The sequence below is a fragment of the Nyctibius grandis genome, chromosome 5 (assembly GCF_013368605.1).
Source record: "Nyctibius grandis isolate bNycGra1 chromosome 5, bNycGra1.pri, whole genome shotgun sequence".
Lineage (NCBI taxonomy): Eukaryota > Metazoa > Chordata > Aves > Nyctibiiformes > Nyctibiidae > Nyctibius > Nyctibius grandis.
Window position 1 is genome coordinate 82,845,931 of NC_090662.1, and position 27,913 is coordinate 82,873,843.

At 39.2% G+C, this 27,913-nt stretch overlaps 1 protein-coding gene across 1 annotated transcript in view; it reads left to right on the plus strand.

The window, feature by feature from the left end:
• Positions 1-27,913, plus strand: part of SCUBE1 (signal peptide, CUB domain and EGF like domain containing 1) — a 220,210-nt gene that overhangs the window by 127,330 nt on the left and 64,967 nt on the right. Inside the window, exon 8 of the mRNA XM_068401065.1 lies at positions 18,015-18,131. Coding sequence (XP_068257166.1) covers positions 18,015-18,131 — 117 coding nt within the window. The remainder of the gene's footprint in view (positions 1-18,014; positions 18,132-27,913) is intronic.

Sequence of the window (27,913 nt, forward strand, 5' to 3'; positions counted from 1 at the left end):
TGAAAGATCTTTCCCTAGTGACTAGTGAGCTTCCTTATGTTCTTCTTTCAAGACTGAAGCATGGCTTGTTTCTCTGTGTTGTTGGAGCCTGAGAGTGGAAGGGATGAGGAAGTGCATTGAACAATGAGGATAATTTTATTTAGCGTCTGTTCTCAGTTAACCCATTGAGCACCCGTGTCCTTGTCTTCTTCATGTTACGTTTATGGCCGTTAGCGAGAATGACCTTTTGGGAACAGAAAGGCTAGAGTGGCTGGACCTCTGCCAGACTCTTTTCGTGTGACAAAGAGCACAGGGTAGGACGGACTGCTGAATGATGCTGGCGGTTTGGAGGTTTTCAGGTGGTTTATTACTCTGTATTTTCCATTCTGATGCCCTACTCACCACATATAATTAATTCCACTAGGTTTCAAACATAGTGAGCATTGGTGAGATGTACCCAATGAACTGTTTACAAGACAGGAGTTCTTCTCCCCCAGAAGAGATTCTGGCAGGACAGGATTCTGCTCTCTTCCCTACTGGTCACTATTTCATTTCTTAAAACCATTAAGTCTGTTGCAGACTCTGTCCTGCTAGCCCTTGGCAAGCTGTAAGCATCCACACCTATCTAGAAGGACCACCTCTAGGAGACCAGAAGCCTCACTTTGAATATTTAGCTGATTGCTGGGTAATAGTTGCAGTAGGTGACAATATTTATAAAATTTCGTTTTCATTTGTATCTTGTCACTCATCACAAATCATCTGCTTAACCGTAGGCCAGCATACAACCACTGTGTGGGAAATGGCCTGGTGTTACAACTCTGAAATGGTATTAGATGATAATATTGAGGTAAAATATTTTCCCTCGTGTGAAAATCTGGGCATATATTCTGTATATTTACGTTATCTATGATTGTTAATTTGCAATTAGTTTTCAGACCTAGCAAGTGACCCATACCAATTTATTGTTGAATAATGCACTGTTTAAATTAATTTAAGCTAACAAAAGCTATGAAGCATCTCATCTTCCTTTCTAAAGATGCTATTAACACTTTTAGCTGTAATTTCAGTAAGACCCATAGTCTCACGGGAAGTCAGGAAAAACAATGTGCAAAGGGCCTCTAGACCACTGGAAAATCCAATCTTCTAGGTCTAATTGGTGAGTTTGCCCAGCCACTAACAGTATGTACAATATGATTTAGAGGGACTGAGCAGCATAGAGCACTGCATTGCTGCCTCACCCTCTGATAAAACTAGTTATCCAACCTGAAAATGAGCTCACACTGTTTATAGAAGTCCAGGCAAAGAGAATTAAAAAGTTGCAATTAGCAACAAGCTGCTTAGTTGCACCAGGTCTGCAAGTTCCAAACTGAACATAGAATCTAGAAATAGGTTTAGGGAGAGAGTTAAAAATCCAGTTTGCAAAATACATTGTTTAAATCTTCAGTACCTCCTGTATTAGCAGGTATCGGCCAAGAGCTGAGAGTTTCTGGACATGCTGTGTTTGAACAACTGATTCCTTAGAAAAACATTAACTAGACCTGAAAAGAAATTTAATTAGTAAGTGAGATCTGACTGAGTGGCTTATTACCTAGGGGCTTTTCTACTTGTTTATTTCTACTGATTTCTGATGCTCAGAAAATCCACAATTTATTTTTTGAGTGGAGTCTTACTACATTTCAAAAGTGTAGTGACCTTTCCATGAAATATGATGTGTCTTCAGATGCTTCCTAAACAGCTGTTTTAGAAAGTACTGGAAGGATCCTCAGGAAACTTTGTTACCAGCTTTTGTAAATGGACTGTGATTTTTGACCCTCCTGCAGGCAGTCTTGGGAGAGTAGGAAAAGTAGATGACTTCATGTAATTTTAGCAGTCTGATGAAAGATGCTTTCACTTGCAAGCCCTGAGACGATAATTTCTAGTCCCCTGTCATTTGCTGCATGCTATTAAAATGACTATGATCTTTATAACCCTTAATATCAGCCAAGGCTAAGAATAAGCTTGCATAAGATTACTTTAGGAGAACAGGACTGCTGTCAGACATGGCTGCCTACGCCACTCATTTTGCTACAGCAAGACTGGCTGCCTCTGTAGCTGCAACTGACTCTTACAGGGGTCTGTGTCCTAGTCATGGTGTGGTCCTGTGACTTGTGGCTAAATCTTAAATAGAGAAAAGTAGATAAATACACTTCTTTCCTTCCTGTTAGATGCATTTTTATCTAGATCTTATGGGGCAGACAAGAAACCAGTCTTCTCTGATGATCTACAAGAAACCTTCCTTTAGAGCCATTCAGTGATTCCTAGGAATTTTCATCCAAATTTTTCATAATGTTTGGAAAAGCCCCAAGGGCTTCCAGCTGTCCTTTATCTCCCCTGTTCAGAGAAAAACACTTGGATTCAGAGTAAAAAGTGCTCTCATTAAAGAGATGGCACTGAACAACTTTTCACTGATCAGTGAAGGTTGCACCATATTGCTGTTCATACAGCTCATTTACATTTTCTTCACTTCCCCCTGGGCCATTGCCATTGTAGAGTGGAAAGGGGTGCAGCCTTAACTGTACTCCAGGTGGGCTTCTGGTGAGGTTCTGCCATCTGCCAGAGTTCTGTGGTGGGTGCTATAAACTGGACATTGAGCCATGTATGTTCTGTAGATTAGGAAGGGAAGTGCACATTCATCCTTCAGAAGCGCACACGTCCAAGCACTTAAAACCAGAGCCTTACCATTATCTGTAAGGTACATTTACATCCATCTTGTTACAGAACACCTTGCACTTACTATAAATCAGTAGGGCACAACCAATGTCTTCAGGTCTTCTTCAACATCTGGTATAGTTTATCTTGCAGTTAGCTGAGCACTGCCTTCAGCTCTCAAAATTATGTTCAAGTCTCTGTTTTGTATAGTACAACACAATTTTTTCTGAAAATACATTGAGTATATTTTTTAGGAGCAGTCACAGAGACCTCCCTACTTTCCTTTACCTTCTTTTCCTTGAGAACCTGTTTGCCAGGACTGTTTTTCCTGTCGTAGCATCACGGCATGAGACTGCCCTACCCAATTAGAGGAGTGTGCTAATGCATTTCACATATTGTTCAGTCTAAATCCAGCATCAGTTTGAAGCACAGTATATCATGCCCTGCCTGCCTGGATGAAAGCCATTCTAGTGTGGGCACACAATTTTAGAAGTACCAAATTTCCACTCAATCCTACTAATACACATAGTCTCAAAATATTTTGTCCAGTGCCACATCTTCAGCAATGGAAGTTGCTTTTATTCATGTATCCAGTTTCCAAATCTCTTTTTGCTATTGCAGCCCTGGATAGAATTCATAAGTCCAGTGGCCCCACAGTCTACAACTGTAAAAATGAGTCATCAGGTAGTCTAGTGCTTTATAATTATATGTTGTAAATTATCAGGTCTCACTGGCTTAGTGTTACTCTCTTCTTGGGCACTGTCTTTCGCTGGAAAAGGCTACAGGGTTTTTATAGAGCAATTGGCTGTTGATATCCTGAAGCTTTCTTTTACATAGAACTTGATACTGTGGACACAAAAATAGATTTTATAGCATCAGTTATGCCATTGGGCTGCATCATTACAAATAAGTCAACTGCTTACAAAGATGTGACAGGCAGCTGAAAACTTCCTCTTTGAGGAACCGGAACTGCAGAACTGTCTGGTCTTAAGACTCAAGAAGTCCTCATCTCCTAATCAAAGATAATGCTTTGCTCTTTGGCTACTCTTCACGTCAACTCTTAGAACCAAGAAATTTTATGATTTATTTTTTAAATTGCCCGTAAAAGTGCCGTCACTTACTACATTGTCATCATCACAGGCCTTACTAGACTGCATGAATCCTTAAGGTGCTTTAGGCAACACAACAGTGATGTTCTGTCCAGGGTGTTTCTTAGATCTTATCCTCTGATCAGCACTTTTTGAAGAGGTGGGCCTGACCCATTTCTCACCATGTTTCATTTCCCTCTCTGTACTCTTTAGTAGTCAAATGGATCAGGTTCATCTGGGCTTGAACTCAAGTGACTTCAGAACAACTACAAAGGCTACGTTTCTCTCCTTTACCTTCAATCCACCTTTTCCTTTCTTTCCAGAGATCACTGTTGTAAGAATTCACTTCGGCAATCAAATGTTCTTCCTCTCGCCCCAGAAGATATAAAGTTGGTCCCTTCTTGTCTCAAGAAGAGAATTTTACAAAGTTCTTTTCAGTATAGCAAAGGGCAACAGAACATTGAGCCCATCTTGAAGTTAAGGAAGCACAGTAATTTCCCTTGCATGTTTAAGGCCAGGATAATGGTGCAAATGGTAGTAATACCATCACTACAAGTGTCTTCAGAAACACAGACTCTACACTGAAATTCTCTCCTTCACAAGATCTGTTCAACTCATTGTATGTCAGGGCAGCTTAAGGTTTTGCCATTATACACTGACTTCTTGGGTCATCAATAAGGCTATTTGCAGCCCACCACAGATACAGGAATGTAGTTCTCTTCCCTTCCCTTGAAGCTGGCTCCCGAGATCCCTACAAATTATTTTACTGTCAATTGAAGTGGTTGTATAAACCGTAAAGTGCATTGAAACTGTCCTGGACTTTGTTACTGCTAAAGTTTACCTCTGCCTAGATTGTTTCTGTAGCGTAGGAAGCACTTCAAGTCATTTGGAAAATCACACCAAGGACCAGCTTTGCCAGGCTGGGATATATTATATGTGTACCTGTATTACATTCCACCCCTGATTTCCTAAGGGTGGCTTACAGGCAGGGCTTTGGTCTGTCTATATTCATGGCCCATAACCAACAATTACAGTAGTATTTTTCACTAGTTCTGTATTTTCCCTTGTTGCAGCAAGAGTCATTTGACTTCTGCAGATTGCTCCCCTTCCATGTTTAGTAGTCTTCTAGCCATTTATAATGAGCACCCAGCTACCTGCCTGGAGAGCTAAGTGTGCCATCCACTGAGACCATTTCCTCTCCACAGCAATCACTCGAGATGTGAGCTGTGGAAATTGCAATTTGGGCATTTCTCCCATGGATTATGGGAGAGAATGCCACTGCATGTTTTATGGGACAGAATCATCTCTTTTTTTTGCCTTAACGAGGGCTTGCTCTGGAAAGCATACTTCCACTATCAGTTCAGCTCCAAGGATCTCAAACATTGCAGCAGATAGCCAGAACCAGCGCAGACTAGTAGATGATCACAAGTACAGGTCCTGCTTCGGCCTCTTTCGCAACATGCCAGTACTCCTTTCCCTGGGTGCTGGTCAGGTCTTTCATCCAGTCTTGTGCCTCTTGAAGGTACCTAGAAACATCAGCCAATATAACTGTGTTTATCCTGTCCTGGCCAAAGCTATTTTGATTTCATAAGATTTTTAGCCTGGTACCTACAATGGATTTTAATGAGCTTAAAAAAAAATGCAATTTGAGCTTATGGTCATGACTTACTGCCTTTGCAGCAAAGGCAAACATTTTATCATCTGTTACATCAAATATATCAGTCAGAGAGATTTACAACTTTATAGCTGATACTTCTTATGTCAGATTTACCCATTTGAACCTAAAGTGGTATCCAGCTTTATATATCTTGAGTCATCTGAGCTTAATAATCAACCATATGGTATTTTTTCCTAAACCACAATTATCTAAGGATTAGGCTATCCTGTTCACTCTGGACATCAAGCATGCTTTGACTTTTATTTGACTGGGAGCAGATCCTTTAGGAGCACCCCTCAACCTGATTGCCTCAGTGGCAGGAAGGTACCTAGTTATAGCTGTTTCCATCCCAGATTATCGCTGCAGGTAGCAGATTGTGTCAGGCCCGATTGCTAATGGGCAGAGGCAGAACCATCAGCTATGAGCTGAACATAGTCCCCAGGAGTTGAAGGCAGAAAAGCCATCTGAAGCACTATCCTTGCTCTGCAGTTGCCCCACACAGAGGGTTTCAGGCCATTATGCAGCTCTTAGCAGATCAGTCCTCTGCATTCCTTGTTTCTGATGAATCAAGATCCTCCTTCAGGTAGCTTCCATTAAATAGGGACTACAGAGTGCACACACCCAGTGTGTGAACTCCATATTGATAATCATGGGGATAAACAAAGTCACTTACTTGAGATGCATTGTCCATAGGCACATTCCTATGGTCAGCCACCCTTCTTCCCTTCTTTCTCCTAGTCCAGATGGAAATTCTTGGGATTCCAGAGCTGAGAAGAACTGGTGGTATGGGACTGTGTGGTATTAAGGCTAAAAAATCTCAGGTCTTGTAAGGATCTATGCCCTGTATGAACATGCATGTGAATAACAGATAAAAACCTTCTAATTTCTCTAGTATGTAGTCTTCTTTTTACTTACTGCCTCTCCGTATGACACATTGCAAATTTGAGGGTTATAGTCTTTTCTACTGAAGACGACAAGCTTGCTAGAACAGCAAGGGGGTGTTACGGCTTATGTTTTTTTGAATCATAGAGTAACTGTTCTTGTGGACATTGTGCCTACCTGACCCAAGCTTTTGCCTCCAGTCTGGTGTTTTGTTTGTTAGGAATTTCAAGACTTAATCTCTTTGAATCGCTGTTTTCTTTGCAGCAGAGACATACAGCTCTTTCTTGATTACAGGAAAATGGAATCCACAAAGTTAACTAGAATTACCAGAGTCTCATAATTAAAGTGATTTTCTCCTGCCATGTGGAAAATAACGTCATATCAATATGCAAACCTTCCTTGGTCATTCTTTCAGTCATTCAAAGATCTCTCCTCTGGCTGTTCACTGGGAATAATTTCTCCAAAGTCAAACCTCTGTCTTGAGTTACTATATAAAACACACAATGGTTGTGTAGCTCATATGGAAATCCACGATTTTCTGGATTTCAGGTCTCTGTAGTGGAGCCATATTTAGCTCCTTTGCAGCTCAGGAAGGAGCTATAGAACTGTAGAACTTACTGAAGCCATGCCTTCTTTACCTAAAAAATCCTTTAATCTGATGAGAGTTTTCTGGCAAAAGCCTTTGTTTTTTCTTGAAAGTAAGTTTTGTGGGAAGACTCAGGTTTTCACAGTGCTTTTGCCTGGAATGATCTTCAGAAAGGGGGAGACAGAATGTACACAGTAGTCTCGTTAGAACATTCATTCGAAATGTGAGAAAATTATACTGAAGACCCTTTCATGGTGATTTGCCACCCATGTTCAAGGGTGTAAGGATAGACTTAACTCATTACTGCCTCATGAAGGTGCTCTATCCTTGGGACCAGTGTTGATAACTGATAGCCTGATAAGGGCTTGGGATTTTTCAGTTTCAATAAACATAAAAGAATAGAAAATGGGACCTGTGTTTCTAACATGGCATGTAATGCCCTCACTACCAAGCCATTGGAATAAAGAGTGTTAGGAGCTCTGATTTTCCATTAGAAAATTTCCAAAAGTCTTAGGTTGTTTTATTCGAATGTGAATTAAAAATGGATTCTGCAGTCTTCATTTTTGGTTCTCTTTCAAAATGGAATGAGAGTTTCTAGGTGATCCTACTCCCAGTGTTCTGTCTTGAAGATCAGGGAGATGGACAAGCTAGTGTTTGTTTTCAAGTGTTCTTCCAAAGCAATTAACTTCTATTGTAGTTACAGCCTACCGAGGGTCACTTTAAGCTAGGAGCACCTTTTCAGTATGTACTTCTGTTCCTAGCTTTGTTGTACTGCTTCCTAGGACTCTTTCAAATTACTTAAAATATGTCTTTATTTCTCTGTCTTTTATCTGACTTAGAAATGCTCACTGTTAGAAAGCCAAGTGTGCTGCTCTGTATCCATCTGAATCTTTTTGTCCTTTAATCAATTAAGCATTTAAAACATATTATTGACAGGCGTATTGCCAGGAGGATCTCTAACCCAGTTACTAACTGTGAAACCAAGACCTCACTTTAACTCTTTCTGTCAGTTCTGCCTTGCTATATGAAATCATAGAAAACAGGGGGAAGGAATCCCTGTGGTCATTCATGCATTCTATCTCTCCCAAGGGCAGATTCTTTCATCTTAAGTTATTGTCACTTTTATTCATTGAGTTTGTGAATGGTGTGCTATTTCCTGTAAAAGTCCCTTTTTTTCATTTCTTTGCTGATGATAAAGACTCTGACCTTATCAGAATTCATACCAATACCTTCCATTGTTTTGCTTTTCCATTTTAAATGAAAGGATTTGTCCAAGGTCAGGAGATAATGCTCCTTAGCAATGTTCGGAGTATTTCAGTTTTTCTTAAATGCAGCTTCTCTATTTAGAAAAAGCGCCACAATCACAACTAATAGTGCTGTTTTTAAGGGATCGGACTGGACTCATCCGGTGCTTATAAAACACCTGATCCAATCTGTCAAGTGACATTCCCTAAATATGTAATGTTCCCTGAAGAGGAATTGAACTTTTCTGAAATGAGAGCTGCGGGATTCATGATTCAGTGCAAGATTCACCTAGACGTTTCTTCACACATTCCGTATGTGGCAGTGCAGAATTCTCATCCTATTTTCATGCAAATAAAATTCTACCAATCATGAAATTGCAAGGAAATGAGGAGACAAGCATAACGGAGTGAAGAATTCCACATCCTGCAAGTTACCCTTTCTGTCTCACCTTTTTCATTCCCTGAATATGAAGCTCTTTCAGTTTCTCCTTCATCTATTCACAGCTATTTGTTTCTTTTATTATACTCTTCTGAATGCTCTTTCTCTATCCTTTCAGCATCACAGAGCATAATTTCCATGAGAATAACATAGTTCTCACTTAACTGAAAATTCAAATATTTTAGTTGTGTGTTTAGTTTCTCATTGTGCTTGTTGTCCATTGGGTCCCTCCTTGTACCCTGATGTCATGCCATATACTGCATGTACTGCTGCTTGCAGTAAAATTCTTTTATGGATCGCAGCAGCAGTCTTACCATGTGTTCTCTGTCTCATTGCATTCTTATTCATACTGCATATTCGCTCTTACTTAAAGGCAAGCTCATCTGTATAATCAACAGAATTTTTTTTTTTTAAATTGCCTTTCCTGAGTTAAGTTTTAATCTCTTCCAAGTTTCAGGCTTTCAGAATTTGTGTGGCTTTGGTCAGAATTTGAGTGGGATTTTGAGGGGTTTTTTAGTCCAATTAGATAGTTTTTGTTGTTAGGCATGGTCATGCAGTTCACCTGCATACAGCAGTGATACCACTAGTGGTAAAATTATTTCTGTAAGATTATCCTATATAACATAAATGTTAAGAAGAAGAGCATACTATGCAAAAACCCAGTATACCTGGAATTCAGAAAGAGCTGTGTTTGGTGGAGATTGTGCTGTGATACCAACCTGAAGGAAACATGAGATGTTGGCACAGGCTACCTTTGAGCCAGACTGAGCAAAGAGTGTTTTCGGATGTGAGAGGAGATGAGATACAAGTTATGGGCTAATTTGATTCCAGATACTTTTTTTGTATTAAAATGAATGAGTTCAACATTCTTTAAGATGAGGGAGCCAGTACCACTCAGCTGAGCAGCATCTGACCCTCCCATAGAACTGCTCTAATAACTTATCATCATCACTGTTTCATAACTGTAACTTAATAGTAGCTGGCACAATGGAGTCCTGGTGTTGGTCCTTATGAGGGCTCTAAAATGCTACAGTAATGCAAAGAATCATGACAGGTGATGACAATTAATCATTTAAGATAAATCTACAGATGTGACCAAACCTAATCTTTTATTACCTACCTTTGCTGCAAAAAGTCCTTTTCCTCTGCACAAGGCCTTAAGACAGGAGGTCAGTCTAACCTTCCTCTCTGATTCAGAGGAGATGGCAATCATTAGCTATACAGAATTTTTTCATTTCATTTCTTCCAAGAACAACTTTTTCTGTGGAAGAAGGTGCCATTGACTGTCCCTCTCATGCTTTTCCTAAGAGATAGATGACCAAGATAGCAGCTGCTGCAAGACTTCCTTCAATATAGGTGATGACTAGTGGCTTCCCTCTCCATTTTCTCTCGAGGCTATAAATGATTTCATTTGTTTTCACTGCAGCTGGCCACTTCTGGTCTTCTGTTAAGGCTTCTTTGCATGTTTATATGCACGTTACTGAAAACAGTTCTTTCAGTTACAGTTGTTCTCTGCTCTTTCCAGTCATGATGAAGAGCTGGAAAACAAATAGGACTTCTGGATCCTGTTGACTGCAGATTGCCATGCTGGGTAACAGAAAAGATCAGTGAATCACTTCTCCGTATCTCCAAAGGAAACACCTTGATGCTAGATGGCTTGGTTTTGCTTTTATACCTTGTGGCTGAAAGGCTCTTCATGGTAGAACCGCGTGTTGATCAAAAGGAAGTGACACTGATCACTAGTGCAATATTTCTGTACTTTTTATACATTCTGGGCATAACATGAAATTAAGATCATCCTCCTTCATGCAAAGATCCACACAGCACTTGTCTGTCTTCTGTCTTGCTCAGGGTACAGCAGCACAGGTCAACACAGTAGAAATACACTACAGTGACTGGTATCTCAGTGGCATGCATAATGGCACAATGACTGCAAAATGGCATTTGTGCTTTTAGATAGGAATAGCACAAGCTAAAGTTATATTCAATATCTTTTCCCGAGGGCTCTTTGTGACTGCCACCTTTCTCACCCTTCTTATATGATGGGCAGGATTACACCTTTACAGTGCAAAGAGGGTGCTTGCCTCCTCTGAAATTACCTTCTTGCCTACCACCCAAATAAGCTTATTTTGGTTTAGATCTTCTTAAAAAATACGATTGATCACTTTGTCACTTGTCCATTTCATTCCTTATACCCATGTAGAGCATCTTTAGGTTTTTTAAATCTTTTTGTCTTTTAAGAGAATAATTTGAATATTTATGTTGTCTTAAGCAAATTTTTATCCCACTGAACAGTATATCAAATGGTTTACCAGGTTGACTGAGACTGGGAAAGCAGAGTTTTGCATATAGGTGCAGGTATATGCACACATTCCAGAGTTTATGGGATTAATTTTTTAAGTAGAACATAATTAGAGCCAATCCAAAATGAGTGACCTTTGTTAAGACAAAACAGAGACACCAACCTGTCTGTTATATAATGCTTTTTCATATTAATCCTGTTGCATATTATGCTAATCTAAAGGAATTTAAGAGTGGATAGAAAAGATGAAATTCTCTTATCCCTGTAAAAAGCTACATTTACAGAGGAATAAATACTATCAGGGCAAAAAGTAAATTAAGATTGGGGAGTGTCAAGTCTTGCTTTTAATTTTGGTACTATTGGTAGCAATAAAAACAATGATATTTTATATTTACAGAGCATGTGTGCCAATGAATTTCAAAAGATCTCATGAGTGTAGGAAGCACTGCATCTATTTTATGTGAGGAGACTAGTATATCATGAAATTTCTTGTGAGCTCCAGCACAAGTAATTTGCCAAGTGTGACATAGCAGCTTATGGTCCAACTTTCCGAACATGAGCATTTCCTATTGGAAATATTGTAGAATCATAGAATATCTCAATTTGGAAGGGATCCGTAAGGATCATCAAGTCCAACTCCCTGCTCCTCGCAGGAGTACCTAAAACTAGACCATATGACCAAGAGCATCATCCAGACACTCCTTGAACTCTGACAGGCTTGGTGCCATGACCACTTCCCTGGGGAGTCTGTTCCAGTGACCGACCACCCTCTCAGTGAAGAACCTTTTCCTAATGTCCAATCTGACCTTCCTCTGACGCAGCTCATTCCATTTCCTCTTGTCCCATCGCTGATCACCAGAGAGAGGAGACCAGCACCCCGCCTCCGCTACTCCCCCTTGAGGAAGTTGCGGACTGCGAAGGGGTCACCCCTCAGCCTTCTCTTCTCCAAGCTGAACAAGCCCAGTGACCTCAGCCACTTCTCATAAGTCTTGCCCTCAAGGTCTTTCACCATCTTAGTCGTTCTCCTCTGGACACACTCTTAACAGTTTGATGTCCTTCTTATATTGAGGCACCCAAAACTGCACACAGTATTTGAGGTGGGGCCACACCAGTGCAGTGTAGAGTGGAACAATCATCTCCCTTGACTGGCTAGCTATGCTGTGCTTGATGCACCCCAGGCCACGGTTGACCCTTTTGGCTGCCAGGGCATACAATTGACTCAAATTCAACTTGCCATCAATCCAAACCCCCAGATCTCTTTCCACAGGGCTGCTCTCCAGCTTCTCATCCCCCAGTTTGTACATATAACCAGGATTACCCCATCCCCGGTGCAGAATCTGGCACTTGCTCTTGTTAATTTCCATATGGTTGGTGGTTGCCCAGATCTCTCTGTAACGCCTCTCTACCCAGGAGGGACTCCACAGCTCCTCCTAATTTAGTATCATTGCTGATACTAGACGTATCAGATATGTATCGGCAATATGTATCAGCAATATGAATGTATCAGATTCTAAAGAGATCTTGAGCTTGAATAGGATACTGAGTAGACATGAACTGTGGCCTTGAATTTGACATGTTCCTTGCTGTGTTTATGGTACTTCCCTTCTCCCTCTTGATCTTCTGCTTGTGCTCATACTAATACAAGCCAGGATGTTGTTGGCCTTCTTTGCCTTAAGGAAACACTGCTGACTTGAATGAACTTGTCCACAGGGGACCCCAGGTTTTTCTTCAGAACTGCTTTCTAGACAGTCAATTCTAAGCCTGTTCTGTTGTATGGGATTATTCCATACCATATTCAGCAGTTGAGTTTGCCTTCATTGAAGCTCACAATGTTCCCTTCAGGACATTTTTTCCAACCTCTTAAGGCCTCTCTGAATAGCAGCCAGGCTCTGTGGTGTATTTACCACTCCCCCAGTTTGGTATCATCCACAAATTTGCAGAAAATGCCGTCCATCCCATAGCCTAGGTTGCTGGTAGAGACATTAGGCAGTATTGGCCCTAATGTCATTAGCTAAGCCTGAGGGATAGCTCTAGTGACAGACTGCCAGTTGGACTTTGTACCAGTGATCGAATCCTTTTGAGTCCAGCTGTCCAGCCAGTTTTCCATTCCTTGTATTATCCACTTATCCAGTCTGTCTCTCAGCACTGTGGCCATAAGGATACTATGGAAGACCACGTCAAAGCACTTGCTAAACTTAAGGTGAAAGACATCCACAGCTCTCCCCTTGTCCACATTGTAAGTCATATCATTGTAGAAGGCAATCGGGTTAATCAGGCATGATGTGCCCTCAGTAAGTCAGTGCTGGCCATTCCCAGTCATCTTCTTGTCTTCATGTGCTTGCAAATGGCTTCCAGGACGTTTTGCTCCGTAAACTTACAGGGGTCTGATGCGAGGCTGGCTAGTCAGTATTTCCCCAGATCCCCCCTCTTGTCTTTCTTTATGTTTACCTTGTCCAGTCATTAGGAACCCTACCCTGTCCTCATGACTTATCAAAGATTATAGAGAGTGATCTCACTAAAACATATATTACTGTATGATCTTCAGATTTATCCCTTCTAGTCCCATAGACCTATATAAGTTTGTTCTGCTTTGCACCATATCTCAGTTCCTAAAACATTGTTTTGGATCTTGGTTCAAATTGACCCAGGCCGCCAAAGTGAATAATAAAGATTCCAATATTCACCTGATTTTGAGCAATACCCTTAAAATCACATCATGTTCTTTTGATCATGGAGATAAAATGAAGTCACAAAAATTAGAGGCAGATTTTGGAGACACGTCTTCACGGCAGTTTTTCAATGGCTTTATGAAATAATTGGCCACTTCCAAAAACCAGATTTGAATAGAAGCTTACATTTTGAATGATTATGTTTACCTAGTTCATAAAAGCTGAAATTTAGGTTTTCAGAAATGTTCCCAAACCATATCACAGAATCACAGAATGGTTAGGGTTGAAAGGGATCTCTCGAGATCATCTAGTCCAACCCCCTGCTAAAGCAGGTTCACCTAGAGCAGGTTGCACGGGGTTGCTTCCAGGTGGGTTTTGAAATCTCCAGAGAAGGAAACTCCACAACCTCTCTGGGCAGCCTGTTCCAGTGCTCTGTCACCCTCAAAGAAGTTTTTCTTCATATTCAGATGGAACTTCCCATGTTTCAGTTTGTGCCCATTGCGACTTGTCCTGTTGCTGGCCGCCACTGAGAAGAGTCTGGCCCCATCCTCGTGACAGGTACCCCTAAGGTATTTGTAAGCATTGAGAAAATCCCCCCTCAGTCTTCTCTTCTCCAGGCTAAACAGACCCAGCTGTCTCAGCCATTCCTTGTAAGAGAGATGTTCCAACCCTCTGGTAATCAGTTTCAGGCATTTAAGAGCATTCAAAGCCAAATAAATCCTGTCTGGTGTCAGTCTTCTTTTTAAGAAAGTGGCCAGGCTTTATCGCCACCTGGTAGAGATTCTGCTTTAGTTCAAATACTTCAGAACTAGAACCTGGAGAACTGATCTTTCACCGCTAAACCCTTGCAGACGCTGAAGTGATGTATTGAAGGACTGAATACTCATATAACTTCAGCTGGTCACTTAGTCAACATCCCTGATCCAGTGCTGAAGGACTGACAGCTCAAGCTTGTGCTTTTTAATAGGATATTTTAATATCTAGAAGCAGTGCATATCCCATAGTGCAATGGACTAGTGTTAAAACAATAAATATCCTAACTCAGTAAGCCATAGGTACAGCATGTTGGTAAAGATTTTGGTTACTTCTTGTCTATAGATCCAGGGAGCAGATACATGAGAGATTGTTCCAGGATTAGGAGTTTACAGTGCAAAAACACAATGTGAGCTGTCCTCGACTGCTTGATGTAAATAGATGTCCTTTTCTTTAGATCCCTATTTCTGTCTGAGTTTTCTGGTGGGAATTCAATAAGGATGTAAGTGGGGCTGCAAATGTCACTTTAAATTCACAGTAAAGTCTAACAGTTTCAAATGATGAGCTTTATCACTGCTTTAATTGCATCTTCCACTTCTTTTTCTGCTCCCTCATCAGAACAAAAAACATCAGAAACGTGTCAAGAAGTCTGAAACAAACAAACAAAAAGAGTAATAAATGTGCTGATGTTGCCTTTTACAGAGAAAAAAAAAACGGTGGAAAATGGTCTGTAGGATCAATATCACCATGAAGATCTGATCCAAAATTTGAACATCCATTCTTTCCCTTCCACATACGTATATCCAATGCGATAGCTTGGAAATAAGTAATGTGCTTCTGCTCTTTATTTGAGAGCTAAAACTTGTATTTGCATTTCAAATGTGTACCAAAGTTTGACAGTGGTGAGGTGAAGAATGAGTTGAAGTCATTTCTGCCAGAAACACACATGGTAACGCGCTTCGGTTCACGTTGTATATAGACCTCAGCTATTCTTACTTGATGTAGCTCATAATACCTCTTTCCCACATTCTGCTGTTCGTGTTCGCTTTCTTTTACCAATGTTTTCTCACGACCTTGAGTTTAAGGAATTTCATCAATACATCTGTCCGATTATCCAAAATGTTAGAGGTACTGTCAGATGTCCTCTTGTTCACTTGGATCTTCATTCTGTTAGAGTTCATCGTGTACTGAAGTCAGAGTCACCAGGGAAGTTGAAGGGTATTTATCCTTTTTGGTTTGTTTTACTAAATCTCTGTGAAAATAAAAAAAAGCTGGCTTGATTCCCTCTATTTATACATAGAAATAACTCTTGTTCACTGAATGACCTTTACCCTATAGATCCAGTCATCCATGCCATGGGAAGAAAAAATTGTTGTGTCTATTCATTTTCACTGGATGTCATCCAGAAAGCAGAAATATTACTGCTTATGTTCATCTCGTGTTGATGAACTGCAATAAAGGACTCTTCATATGCCATATTTAATCTGCTAACGTAAGATTTACTGCTCTTTGCAGTGCCATGCCAAACGTACATCTTCAGCACTTTTACTGTTTTTTAACCTTAACTCTTTACTCCTGGCAAATCATCCTACCATTAAACTGTACCCAGGTAAAAAAGTTTTAAATGATCTGAAAACTTTTCCCTTCTCTGAAACATAAAAACATTTGATATGTTGGCCTATGAGGACACACACACACACGTTCATATACAAATGGAAATGCCAGCATTGTCATTTACAGAAGAATTCTTCAAGCAGCAGTGTCAGCCTCTAGGTCTATAAAATAGTCCTTCCCAGGGGAGTAAATGAAAATCAGAACCATATTACTTAAAGAGTTAGGTTCAGGTCCTGCAAGTCATACCTAAGGTGAGCAAGAACGCCGTCTGAAAATAAGGAGTTGCAGACTCAGCTCCATTTTCAGAAAGATGTTCCAGAAAACATGTCAATCCATTTGTTAGCTGTGCTGGCTGGCAGTTATATGCAAATCCATTTGTATACTGATTGCTTTTTCTACATGATGTTATCACGTAGCACACATGGCATAAAAAATTTAAATTTTATCTAGTAGAGCATGTGTGAATGTATATGAACAGCAGAGTTCTGTCCCATGCTGTTAATGCATGTGTGCCCCAACCCCGTGCTTTCAGTTTGTTCATAAGTGCCAGCAGGTTATTCCACAACTGATGTAGAGGTCTGTGCCAATGCAAAAGAAAAAAAAAACAGTTACCCTTTTTTTCTCTTATTTTGAAGCAGTGAAGTCCCCCCGAAGGGCCGGTCTAAGTTCACCTTGAGGGCATTAGCAGAGGCTACTTTAAAATAAAAATCTTTTGGTACTAGCCAATTGAAAGATAAAGCCTTTTCTGTTCTGTGTAAATAATTTTTGATCAATGTACTGTTCTAAGGCAATCCCAATTAGCATATCCTATAGCTTATTGTCAGACCCTGTCCACAGGGTACAATTGTGACACAAACTGTGAATATTCAGCAATAGGAGTCTGTAAATCTGAGTAGGTAATGACAAAGCCTCTTTAGGGAAAGCCAGAACGAGGTGAGCTGAGTAGAATAATGGCAGTCTTGGGGAGCAGGGGGGTATTTTAATTTAATCAAAGCCAGAGCAACTGAAAAAGATACCGTTAAAAGGACTTGCTCACTGAAGTAAATACTTTTCAGATAAATGCACAGTTCAAACTGACATGCTAAATTGGCATCCTTACATCCACTCTATTCTCTGGATCAAAGCAAAGTTAATCATTTCACTTGCCTTTTATCTATTTTATGGATGTGTGTGTGGGTATGTGTGCGTATGTATGTGTACGGTGTGCGCATGTGCACACACGAGTAACAGAAAATAATGGCAATGAGGGAGGGGTTTTTGCTTTTTCTGTAATGAAGTTGAAGATTTTTTTTTAATGTAGTGGTACCTAATAGTCATTGCCCACTGTTGTGAAAGCTCAGAAGTATTGCAGCTTTCTCTTGCCTGTGTTTGCCCAGCCACCCTTCTACATACTACAAGCACTGGGAAATTTCAATGACACAGCTTGGAATGGGTTCAGTGACCTCAATTATGCCCTCCCACCCACTCCAAACTCCTTTCAATTTGCAAAAAAGCTTTAAGTGGACAAAACCCAGATGCCTTTTCCTTGTAGTTCAGTAAGAACAGATTGGGCATGTAGATTCTTGTCAAAGTGATATATGTAGTTCATTTTCCATTAACTCTTTCTTAACTAAGGATTTTAAATTCTCAGTTCCAAGTCTAGCACTCTGCTTTGCTTTCTACTGCTTTTTAAAGTTCATTATGCCTACAACATCATTTAAAAAATGAACCTTAAAAAGCCTTGGCTAGACATTGACTGATACGAAACAGACTGAATGTTTGGTTCTGCTTTTAAAGGCAATCACTTTTTTTTCTTTTTAAACTTGTTTCATATGTAATAACCCATCCTATTGTCTAAGACAGTTCAAAAGCACTAACTAAATATAATAAATAAAAACACTAGTTTGGGGGGAGAAAGAAATAATGACTTGTGGAAATGATTTACCAGTCAAAACCAGTACATGGGCCCTGATGACCTTGAGAGCTTGCTTCAATTGGCTTGCTTAAACTTAGATTGCTTTCATAATGTTGTAATATTGCCCCAAAGAGTCGGTGCCTCTCCCCTCCCCCAGAACATTTCATTACACTCCCTTTCTCCCTCTCTCTCTCTCTCTCTTTCTCTTTCATTCTGCAGAAACATGTGCTGTCAATAATGGAGGCTGTGATCGGACTTGCAAGGATACCGCGACAGGGGTACGATGCAGTTGCCCAGTTGGATTTACCCTGCAGCCTGATGGGAAAACGTGCAAAGGTCAGCTTCTGTTTGCTTTGCAATGCATCATTTGCCTTCAGCGGTTCCAGTACAAGATGTAAATATTCAGTTATTTAATCAATACTTTTAAGTTAAGGCAATACTGGCATAGTGATTGCAATTGAGTTCATTAGCTTTCTCCTTCCATAATTTTTCTGTATTTACCTATTTCAGTCATTTTTCTCTCTATTTATTAGAGGGTTTTATTACTGCAAAGAAATGAGACACAGAGGTCAAACTGTTTCAAACGGACCAGAGATTTAGAGGAACAACTCTGGGCTGCAAAAAGCTTTCAGCTTCAAAGGATAGTCTGATACCCTTGTAAAACTTCAGTCATCTAATGGTGTCTGAATTTATCTATTCAAAAAGTGAGTTAAAATTCTCAACCAGTACTTTGTTACCTGCAGATAATCAGCTGGTTATTACTAAATGAAGCCGAGGAAAAGATGCAGAGGTATTGCTCAAAAAAACCCAGACAATTGTCCATTTCTGCCCCTTCAAAACATAAGCAGCCAGCTACAAAGGAAAAGCAAAACAGCATTTACTAGCACACAGGTCTAAACCATTCCGCTGATGCTCAGATCTTACTGTTCCAAAGGCAGCACAAGAATGCTGGCATTTTGTCCTTCATGAGTGTGTTAAAACTGAGATCAGGGGACGAGAGAACAGAAAAGAGCATCTGATATCACTGTCAAAATCTGTTCTCAGTTGAGGAGACAGGGGCAGTTTTCTAATATCTGTGCAGAATCACACTTACTGGCACTGTGCGCGTGAGTAGATTTGTATCCATGTTAGTAGGACCAGGCCCTCCATCAAACATCTTCCCATCTTCCTATGTATTTCTGTTGAGCTCCATTGCAAGAGACTTGTTGATGGACATCCAGGAGGACATTACATATATTGTTGTCACAGAGAATACTTTTTTATCACTCAGTGATTTAGCATAAGTTGACCTAACTTGCTGAGAAACTATTGGGACTTTTTTCCTTCAAAGTAACCAGAAATGTCAGAATATCTTCAGTCCAGGGCTTGATGTTACTTAAAATAGTAAAACCCACAAAAATAAACAGAAAATGTGTGGTTTCCTCTTGCTTCAGGCTGAAAAATCCCAGTGCTTGGGCATGATCCTGTTAGTATTTATAGAAATAACAGTCCATTTGCCTGTTTATTTGAAAATAAAACATTTAAGCTGCCATTGCACACAATGTTAATAGTTAAGGGTGAGCACACATCAAAAATCAGTCATTTTAGTTCAAGCCACATAAAAATAAATCTTCATTTTTACAGGCAGACTAGCTAAGCCATAGCAGAGCAGTAACAGTGATTCCACCGAGTGCTTAAAAAGGAAGCATTTTAATACTGTAACATACATCTAGACTTGATCGTAATGTTTATTATTGAAACTGAGTCATGAAAAAAAAGATTAATTCTAAATTTAGAAGTTTGGTCACAGAACTAATATGAAACAATATTTATATAATAATCAAGTCTATAATTAGTGCTACACACAAAATTAAATATTCAACTGATCCTCAAACCAAATACCCTAGCTCTAAGCTCTTTCACATTTTTTCTTTTCCCCTTTTTTGTGAGAAGAAAATATAAGAGACAGAATCTGTATTTTTATGATGCTGCAGATTCTTTCTTACTTTCTTAAAATAAGCAGCAACTGGAAATGAACTCACATGGTTTAACAAACCAACCAGGTCATTTCTTTTTAACCTTTACTGACATTTTAGGAAATACTCTTCATCATAAAATGCTAAAATATATGGTTTGCATTTAATTTAACTGTCATTAATAATATTTATCTAATGTATTGCACTGTGAGATTTCTGGGCTAGATTCTGCTTCGCTGAGCCTAAAGTAACTTCCCATTTAGATCTGTGCACAAAGCTTCCTGCACTTAAACTGACCAGTGAAGCTTCTTCTGTAGCTTTCACGGGCAGCCCTTAGTCAAGACTGCTCTCTAAGATTTACATCTTCTGAGTGCAAAAGTGAGCATTTTGATGGAGTGACACTGATGCCTTCTCAGCTCCTCTTACTTATAGGTAAAGCCTGGAAAAGGCTGGGGTGGGGAAATTCAGTGTGCACATATTCTTTCCTCTGAGTTCTGTAGGAAACAAAAGAAATGAGTGATCAGCTCCAGTTTTCTCCTTTGTTTTTTTTACTCTTTACTCTCTTTGATTTGGCTGGCCTACAATTTCTTATATACACAGTTCATTTTTCCCTCTAGCTGTATCATTACATCTGTGTGAAAAGAGCAATTGGATACCCTTTAAAGCATCTTCAAGGATCATGCAGCTGTCACATCCTGTCTTTCTTGGGCAGAGTTTTCAAGTCCATCAAGTGTCACAGCATCTCCAAGTGAGGTTTTTTCATAGAACCATCATTTTAAGAGAGTTTATATTTCTAAATACGGGAGAAAGATATGCCATTATCTATTAAAGGAAAGTAGAGAGACAGGGCATGTAAGAAAAGCTGAGAGAAATTGGAGGGATAATTAATATGCTAACTGAAAAATGCAATTGTGGGTTGAGCAAAATAATTAATATGTTTAGGTTGAAATTAGCAAATAATGTTGACCAAAAAGAATGTTTTTATTGGAAAGTCTACGATTTTTCAGTCCATTTTGGCATCTTCCTCTCTAAGACATTTTACATAGTGCAGCTACTCTTTGAAATTATGTAGTTGCTTAGATTCAAGAGGCTTAAATAAGACGCAAAGAAACATCTGAACTTTCGAGTACTCCGAGGTGGACATTGTGTAATTTATTAATCTGTAACTCTAGCTCACTTGTAGTTGATTTCCTCAATAGTGCACTTTTACCATACTGGTATTTTATGGAAATCTATTGCCACTTTTCTTCCTTATTTTTTACAAGGGAATCAGGTAAATTAAAGAACATTTTTATTTTTAAATTAATGAAATAAATAAAAATATTATGTTTCTAAATAGCAAAAATTCCTTGATGCTTCTGTTCAAAAATCAGGACTTGTCTGTTTTAGGCATTGTATAGACATATAATAGGAAAAAGAGTTTACTCTCAAAAATGTTCACAGGTTTTTGTTTAGTAGTTTGGAATTTCATTAACTGTTTAGTATAGAAAAAAGTCAAGTATACATACAAAAGGAAAGGCAATTTTTAAAGAAAGAGTATATGCAAACATCCTTTATTTGCCAAAAGATGGCAAATAAACCATATTAAATGTAACTAATTGTTCTACACTTTGTTTGCAAGATCATATTTCATGTTCTATAGTTCTGTCATAAAAGCTGGGATGGATTCAAATCACAGAGTACAGAACTGAGTCAGGAATGAAACTGTGGTGTTTTTCCTGTCCCTTTCCCAATGTATGAGAGAATGGAGGGTGCAAGAAAGCAATTTCCAAGTAATACAAGGGACCTACCTTCAGCAGTTTTGCATGCTAACCTCTTCCACAGGCTCAGTGGGAAATGAGAGTCCATTGCACCTCACAGAATCAAGCTCCTTTTGTTAATGGAGACCGCAGTCTGGTTTATATCAAATGTCAATAAAATAGGAAAACAAATTGTTGTGAGGAAAGTTTTAATATGGAATATGTACAAGTAGCTGCATAGCCCGTAGGAAGACTACTGTAGTGGAAGATTGTTGTGGTTTCTGGAAGCTGAAAAAATCTTTTTTATCTCTGATTCTTTCTCCCTTACATATACTACTCACCTGATCTTGTAGTGAAATAAGAGCAAAAGTGCTGTCTGTGGTCTTGATGCTGAGTTCATTTGATGCTGTCAATTATTGTGCTACACGTGTCAAAACAGTGTAGTTCACTTCCTTAAATGCCTACCAAGTCATCCCACAGAAGTCAGCTAATGCAGACTGAAAGGGAGTCGGAGGATTAAAAGACGTAGTGGCCCAGGATGCTTATTGCTCATTGCCTCCTACCCACTTTTTAATATCCCCTATATTGTGCTTATCAGGGGTTCTGTGGTCCCTAGCTCACTTGCTTGTTGGTTTCTGTGCATCCTTCCTGCTGAGTACCCTTTTCATGCATTCAGCTGTAATCTGCCCTCAGTGAGAAGATTCATCAATTTAGCATTTTAATTATATTAAATACAACTTAAATAGCTGATAAAGCAGGAGACTTTTTTGCAAAAAACTTACAAGGTTCAAGGAGTGAAGTCAGACTAGATTAGACTTAGCACAGATTTCTGACGATTGCTTAAATCCAGCTGCCAAACTGGATCAAACAATAAAGGGCTCGTCTACCTGAGGGCAGCTACAGAAGGATGGGAGAGAAGCTGAGCAAGGGAGCATTCTTCATCCTTAGAGTAGAAAAGGACTGAGAATGACTGCAAAAGACACCTGAGAGAGACAGGGGCTTTCTTTGTAGGTTCTCTAAGAAGTGAATTAGAGCAAGAGGAAGGGCCACAGGCTTCTGGCATGGTGTAAAACATAAGACCGTGTGTCTGATGTGCTCCATCTCTGCCTTGGGGATTTAACAAAGAAACTGTGCCCCTGAGGCACTCTTGTGCCCCAGAATAATGTAGCTTCCCAGCACTGTACACATAGACATAGAGGAACTGTGCACGGTGTAGCACTTGCTGAACTCCTTGAGTCAAATGGCAGAGCAAATATCATTTTTAAGCAGGAGAAGAGAAGCATAACTGGATTTCTAAGGTTTATGGAGCAAAAGCCGCATCTCAAATATGGCTTTTCCATAAACATCTATAAAGTACCACCTAACTTTGCAGTGCCTCAATAGATGTTTTGTAATAGCAAGATGTGTATTATTTTGTTTAGCCAGCTTTCTATTTTGCATCATTTTCACAGGTAAGCTTGACAGTGGGATTTTGGGGAGGTAGATACTCAGCTGGGCTAGAATGTCAGTGGTTTTAGTAGCAATATGATGTTACATTGATAATCTGCCACCAGCTGTGACTAAATACAGCAGTATTAATTCACATGCGCAAATAGATCTTTGCCAAGCCCAGGTGATCTTGTGGACGTGTATTTAGGAGACAGAAAGGTCCTTGCACATCTCCACCTAGAGATGGGGCATTTTATTTACTGTGTAACACTAAGTAAGCCCTTCTTAGCCCTCTGGCATATTGTTTAACTAGAGCAGTGTTACGCTGGGGTTATGTGACTGGATGCTGTTTAGGCAAACATTTCTTCTTCCTGCTGTCTCATTGTCATGGTTACCCAGCAATGTGGTGTGCTCTCTTACTTCCTTCAAACTGGCCCCCATCCTTTTGCATTCAGATGCAGCAAAGAAATGTGGCACTTACATGCTGAAATAGTTGACTGTTCTGCAGTGGGAGCATCAGAAATGCCTTAGCATTGAATGGTTTGTCCACTAACTAAACTCTGTAACCTTCCTTATCATTAAGCAATCTAGAAAAGAAGAGTGGGAGCATAGAAACTAATGAACAATTTCAGTCAAAGGACCGAATCAAAGTTTATTGAAATAAAAGAGAATTTTTGCATTGGCTTTGTTAGGTTGACATAGTAATTGCTCTTTTTTTATCTTTCTTAATTGCAGCCTATTACAGCTGGAAAATTAATTTAAAAATTTTTTTTGATACAAAAAAGTGAAACCCTGGAAGTGAATTAAATTTTGAAAATGGAATTGTTTCTGTGAGGAAAGAATTTGTTGCAGAATGAGTTTCAATGAAGCGAAATATGTCATGTTTTGTTAAATACGAACTGAAAGGTTTCATTAAATTAAATGTTTAAAATTAATGGTTGACATCAGTTTGGTATGAGAATATGACTCAGATGTTGAAGGCTTTCCTCTCTTTTCATTCAGAACACACTAACACTAAGTGAAAAGCTCACAATGAACAGTTTAGCTGGCCAGTTTGGCTTCATTTCCTGGCTACAGAATATCTGTGAACAGTTATGATTTCCTCCATCATTCCATTAGTCAAAATTACTTAAAATTTTGTTTAGGTTTTTTCTCTAAATTGGATTAAATTGACTAAAGCTTTTAGAATTGCATCTTGTCAGTCCCGATAAATTCATATGAAAGTGAAAATGTTTCCTCTTTTTTTAGAAAGGAACACCAGAAGGAGTTGCAGGTTCTTTTTTTTTTTTTGATTATTAGTAAGATGCAGTTGTTAATCTGGTCCATCAACTATTAGCTTGCTTCAGTTATGATACTACCTTTGTTTGACTGTGATTGATTGGATAAGTTTCAGAGCATTGTATTTTTTGCACTGGTTGCCTAAATGGGGAAGTTTTTGCCGTGGGAGTAGTTACCTATGATGAACTCAGGTTTTGTTTAGTTAATATCCCTGACTCAACTTGGCTTTTGTTTTTACATGCCAGTAAAATTTTGCCACTAAAATATATCCCTGTGCAAGATAATCTCTGTAAAATATATGCATCAGTCAAGTTTACACCAAGGCAGACAGAACTTAAGTGGCATACACAACCACACTTTTCACATCATACAAGTATCTCAATGACTTTAGAATCAAGTCTATATGTTTGGAGCAGGTCTTCTGAACTAAGATTTGTCTCACCTGAGAGGCAGATGCAAGAAAGGCACAAATGAATTCAAGTGAATGAACTTTTTGTATTTTTTTTTTGGGGGCACTGTTCTAGTTTTCTTCCTTAGCTATAAAGAGACCTCCTTGAAAGCAGTCACCCAAATGCCAAGTTTTCCTCCTTTAGATTGCCACAGAAAATTCTTAGGTTTCCATTTAAGCGAGACCATCATTTTACCAAAGGTATACGTGACTTTTTCATGAATGCATAAGAAGCATTAGAGAAGACATCACTAAAATAGCATGCTGAAAGGTAACCTAAGTTCCTTGCTGAAGTGTGTTACTTCATTTGAAGGTGCACAGCCACAGAATTTAGATATGTAGCTTCTGCATAACTTTGAGGAACATATTGCATTAGAATCACTAAGATACTGTGCTATAAAGCTGGAATTATGTTCCCTGTTGAATTCATTCACATACATCAGCATTTTAAATTACAAGGAATTTAAATGATCTCCTCAAGAGTTTAAACTTCTAGAGGTTACTTATAGAGGGAAATCTGTTCATAGCTGCCTGAATACTCTTACTTCAGATCCACGGGCTACTTTCGGTGCATCTCCCATTAGCAGTATCCTTTAGTGTGATATCTGTGATACTCCACACAGTGAAAAGAATATTGGTGCCTGCTCTACCTTACATGGCGTCCTCCACATTAGATGCATATAGTTTTTGAGGAACATAAGCATTATGAGCTATTAGCCATTAGCCATAATAAGCCATTAGCATTTTCCAGTTCTCTCTCAAAAAAAAGGGAGAAAACATACATGCAAATGATGTGAAAAAAATAAACTCGAATGAAGTAAGTTGCTGTCAGTCATCACCTCCACTGCAGTCAGAGTGCTGCGGTACCAGCAAATGTCAGCATAAATGTCAGTCACAAGATTACAAGCAGCAGTGGGTTTTTTGAAGAGGACGTCTGGCAAAGCCAGAAAGGGCAGAGACCTGCTTGTCTTATTCCCTTTTCTTCTGATTACATTTCCCTTGATAATTGCAGCAGCTGAAATGGCCATCTACTTCTGTGGCATATCTTTTAGATTATTTGTGTAATTAATAGAGCAGTTGTACTCTTAATACTGGTTCATACCATTGCTGCTTGATGCTAGAGTAATTTGGTGTACAGCACATTAAATTTTGTTAACATTCTGCTGATAAGGTACCTTATATTCATAGTTTGCTTTGGAAAGTAACATGTGGAAAATGGTCCCTTAGCCACTCAGTCAGAGGTACAGTGATGACTAGTGAGAGGAGCTTTTCATTTAAGCTAATAAGTAGCTTCTCTTTGCCTGCTGCACATAAATAAAGTTATCATCTGGGTTGGATTGCTCTGGGATATCCCAGAGCGATAGTATGCATGCTGTTTAGAGTCTGTCAAAAGTAACTAAGGGAAAGACAGGATTAGTCTCAGTAGGCTTTAATTTACTATTTTGGTATCTCCACTGGGAAAAAATGCAAAACTTTGCAAATAGAAACAGATTGAGATACACTGAGTGCTTAGACCCTCTATGAAGAAGCTGACCTAAGCAGATAGAACGTTTTAACCATGATTCCTGGGAGTGGCAAGTGATACAAGGTTTTTAGGTGATCGGCCAGATACACTTCAGGCTTTTTAGGGAAAATTTCTGAGACATTTCAGAAAATTGAATGCTTGTGGGATTTCAAGTCAAGAACCTCAGAAAAAAAGCATGAAAATTACTATTTCATTTTTTAAACTGAGGTTGTCATCTTCAGGCCTTTGTATAGGCTGCACCTTCTGTGACTCTTCCTTTGATCCCCAAGGCCTATATTGCCCCTGCCATGGATACCGAACTAGAATGCCTGTCCTCTCTCCTATGCATCAGCTCTCATGGTCATCGACTTTCATTTTCGATCTTGTGCGTTTTACTTCTATCAGGAATCCCACAGTGTCCCATTTTTTAGAATATGGTCAGAAGAATAGGTGTCCCCAAGGAAAAATAAGAACATCAGCCTTGATAATTCCTGATGGGATTAGAAGTTTTACATCATATGGCTAAACTACCTCCTATTTGCACAAGCTTAATGGTATGTGCATTGGGAAATAACATGGACCAGCTGGCACCCTCTGAACTCATAGCTTATCACAATAACATGCCCACAAGCACATGTAAATAGTCTAATCCCAGCCTATAGGGTATCCACTTTACTTGCCTTGAAAATATATGTGAACTGGATTACCCATTCCACTTCCCTTCAGAGTCTGACCAGTGAGGAATAAAGTGACTCTTCTTGATCTCAACAATAGAAACAAAATATAAGAAAAAAGTGGATGTTAATACAGTGGTGCAAAGAGGCGTGTGTTTCTCTGACTTGTGAAAGTCAATGCAGCACAAAATTCCAGTTCCTCTCTGGTTTCCTTCTACCTTCTGTGTCACTCCCTCAGAAAAACATCCTATTCCAGAGGAATCAGACTTCTTTGATTTTTATCAGCAGCAGTCAGTAGCCTGTTTGTCAAAGCCAGTTCACAAGCTGTCTGGAGTCAGGGAGTAGAATTTTAGAAGTTAGTTATTAAAGTATGTATTGTCTTTTAACAACCCTTAAGTGTTTACTGAAGTGGTTTATTTTGAGCCATTCTTTCTCCCTGATGTCTTTCTCTCTACTTCTCATCAACTTAAACCAAGAATAAACTTCCCAATAGTCAAATCAAGATCTACTTTTCATAATTCATTATAGAGCAACTCTACTTCCATCAGACCCCTTACATGACTCTGCTTTCAAGCTATAAGAACTTACCAGTGTTTGTAACCAGAAGTAAGTGCATGTTCAAATACAGACACCATTTGAGTTTTCTTCTCTGTACATGTAAGCAAAGAGCTATCATAAAATAAAAGAGATCAGATACAATCACAAGCCACTATACCCATGAATCAAAACAAAAAATACCTTTGCCCTCTCCATGACGAACACAAGGCAAATACAAATCTTGTGGCTGAGGTCCATCTTTTATCCTAAAACCAAGAAAAAAAATTAAATACAAAAACCTCTTACATGTTTACATGCCTAAATTGTATGACACAGAATGGAGAATGGACAGAGGAATGTCTTTGCCTTGCATGAGAAGTCAGCACCTAAATAAATTCATGAACATGAGACTGATGTGAAGGATGATGGTAATGAAAACGTGGGTCCTCCTGTAACTAGACTAGTGCTTTTAGGAAGAACAAAAATATATATATATTTTCTATATATGTGATGCACAGATTAAATGTGCAATTAAATGTTCAATTAAAATAGCTG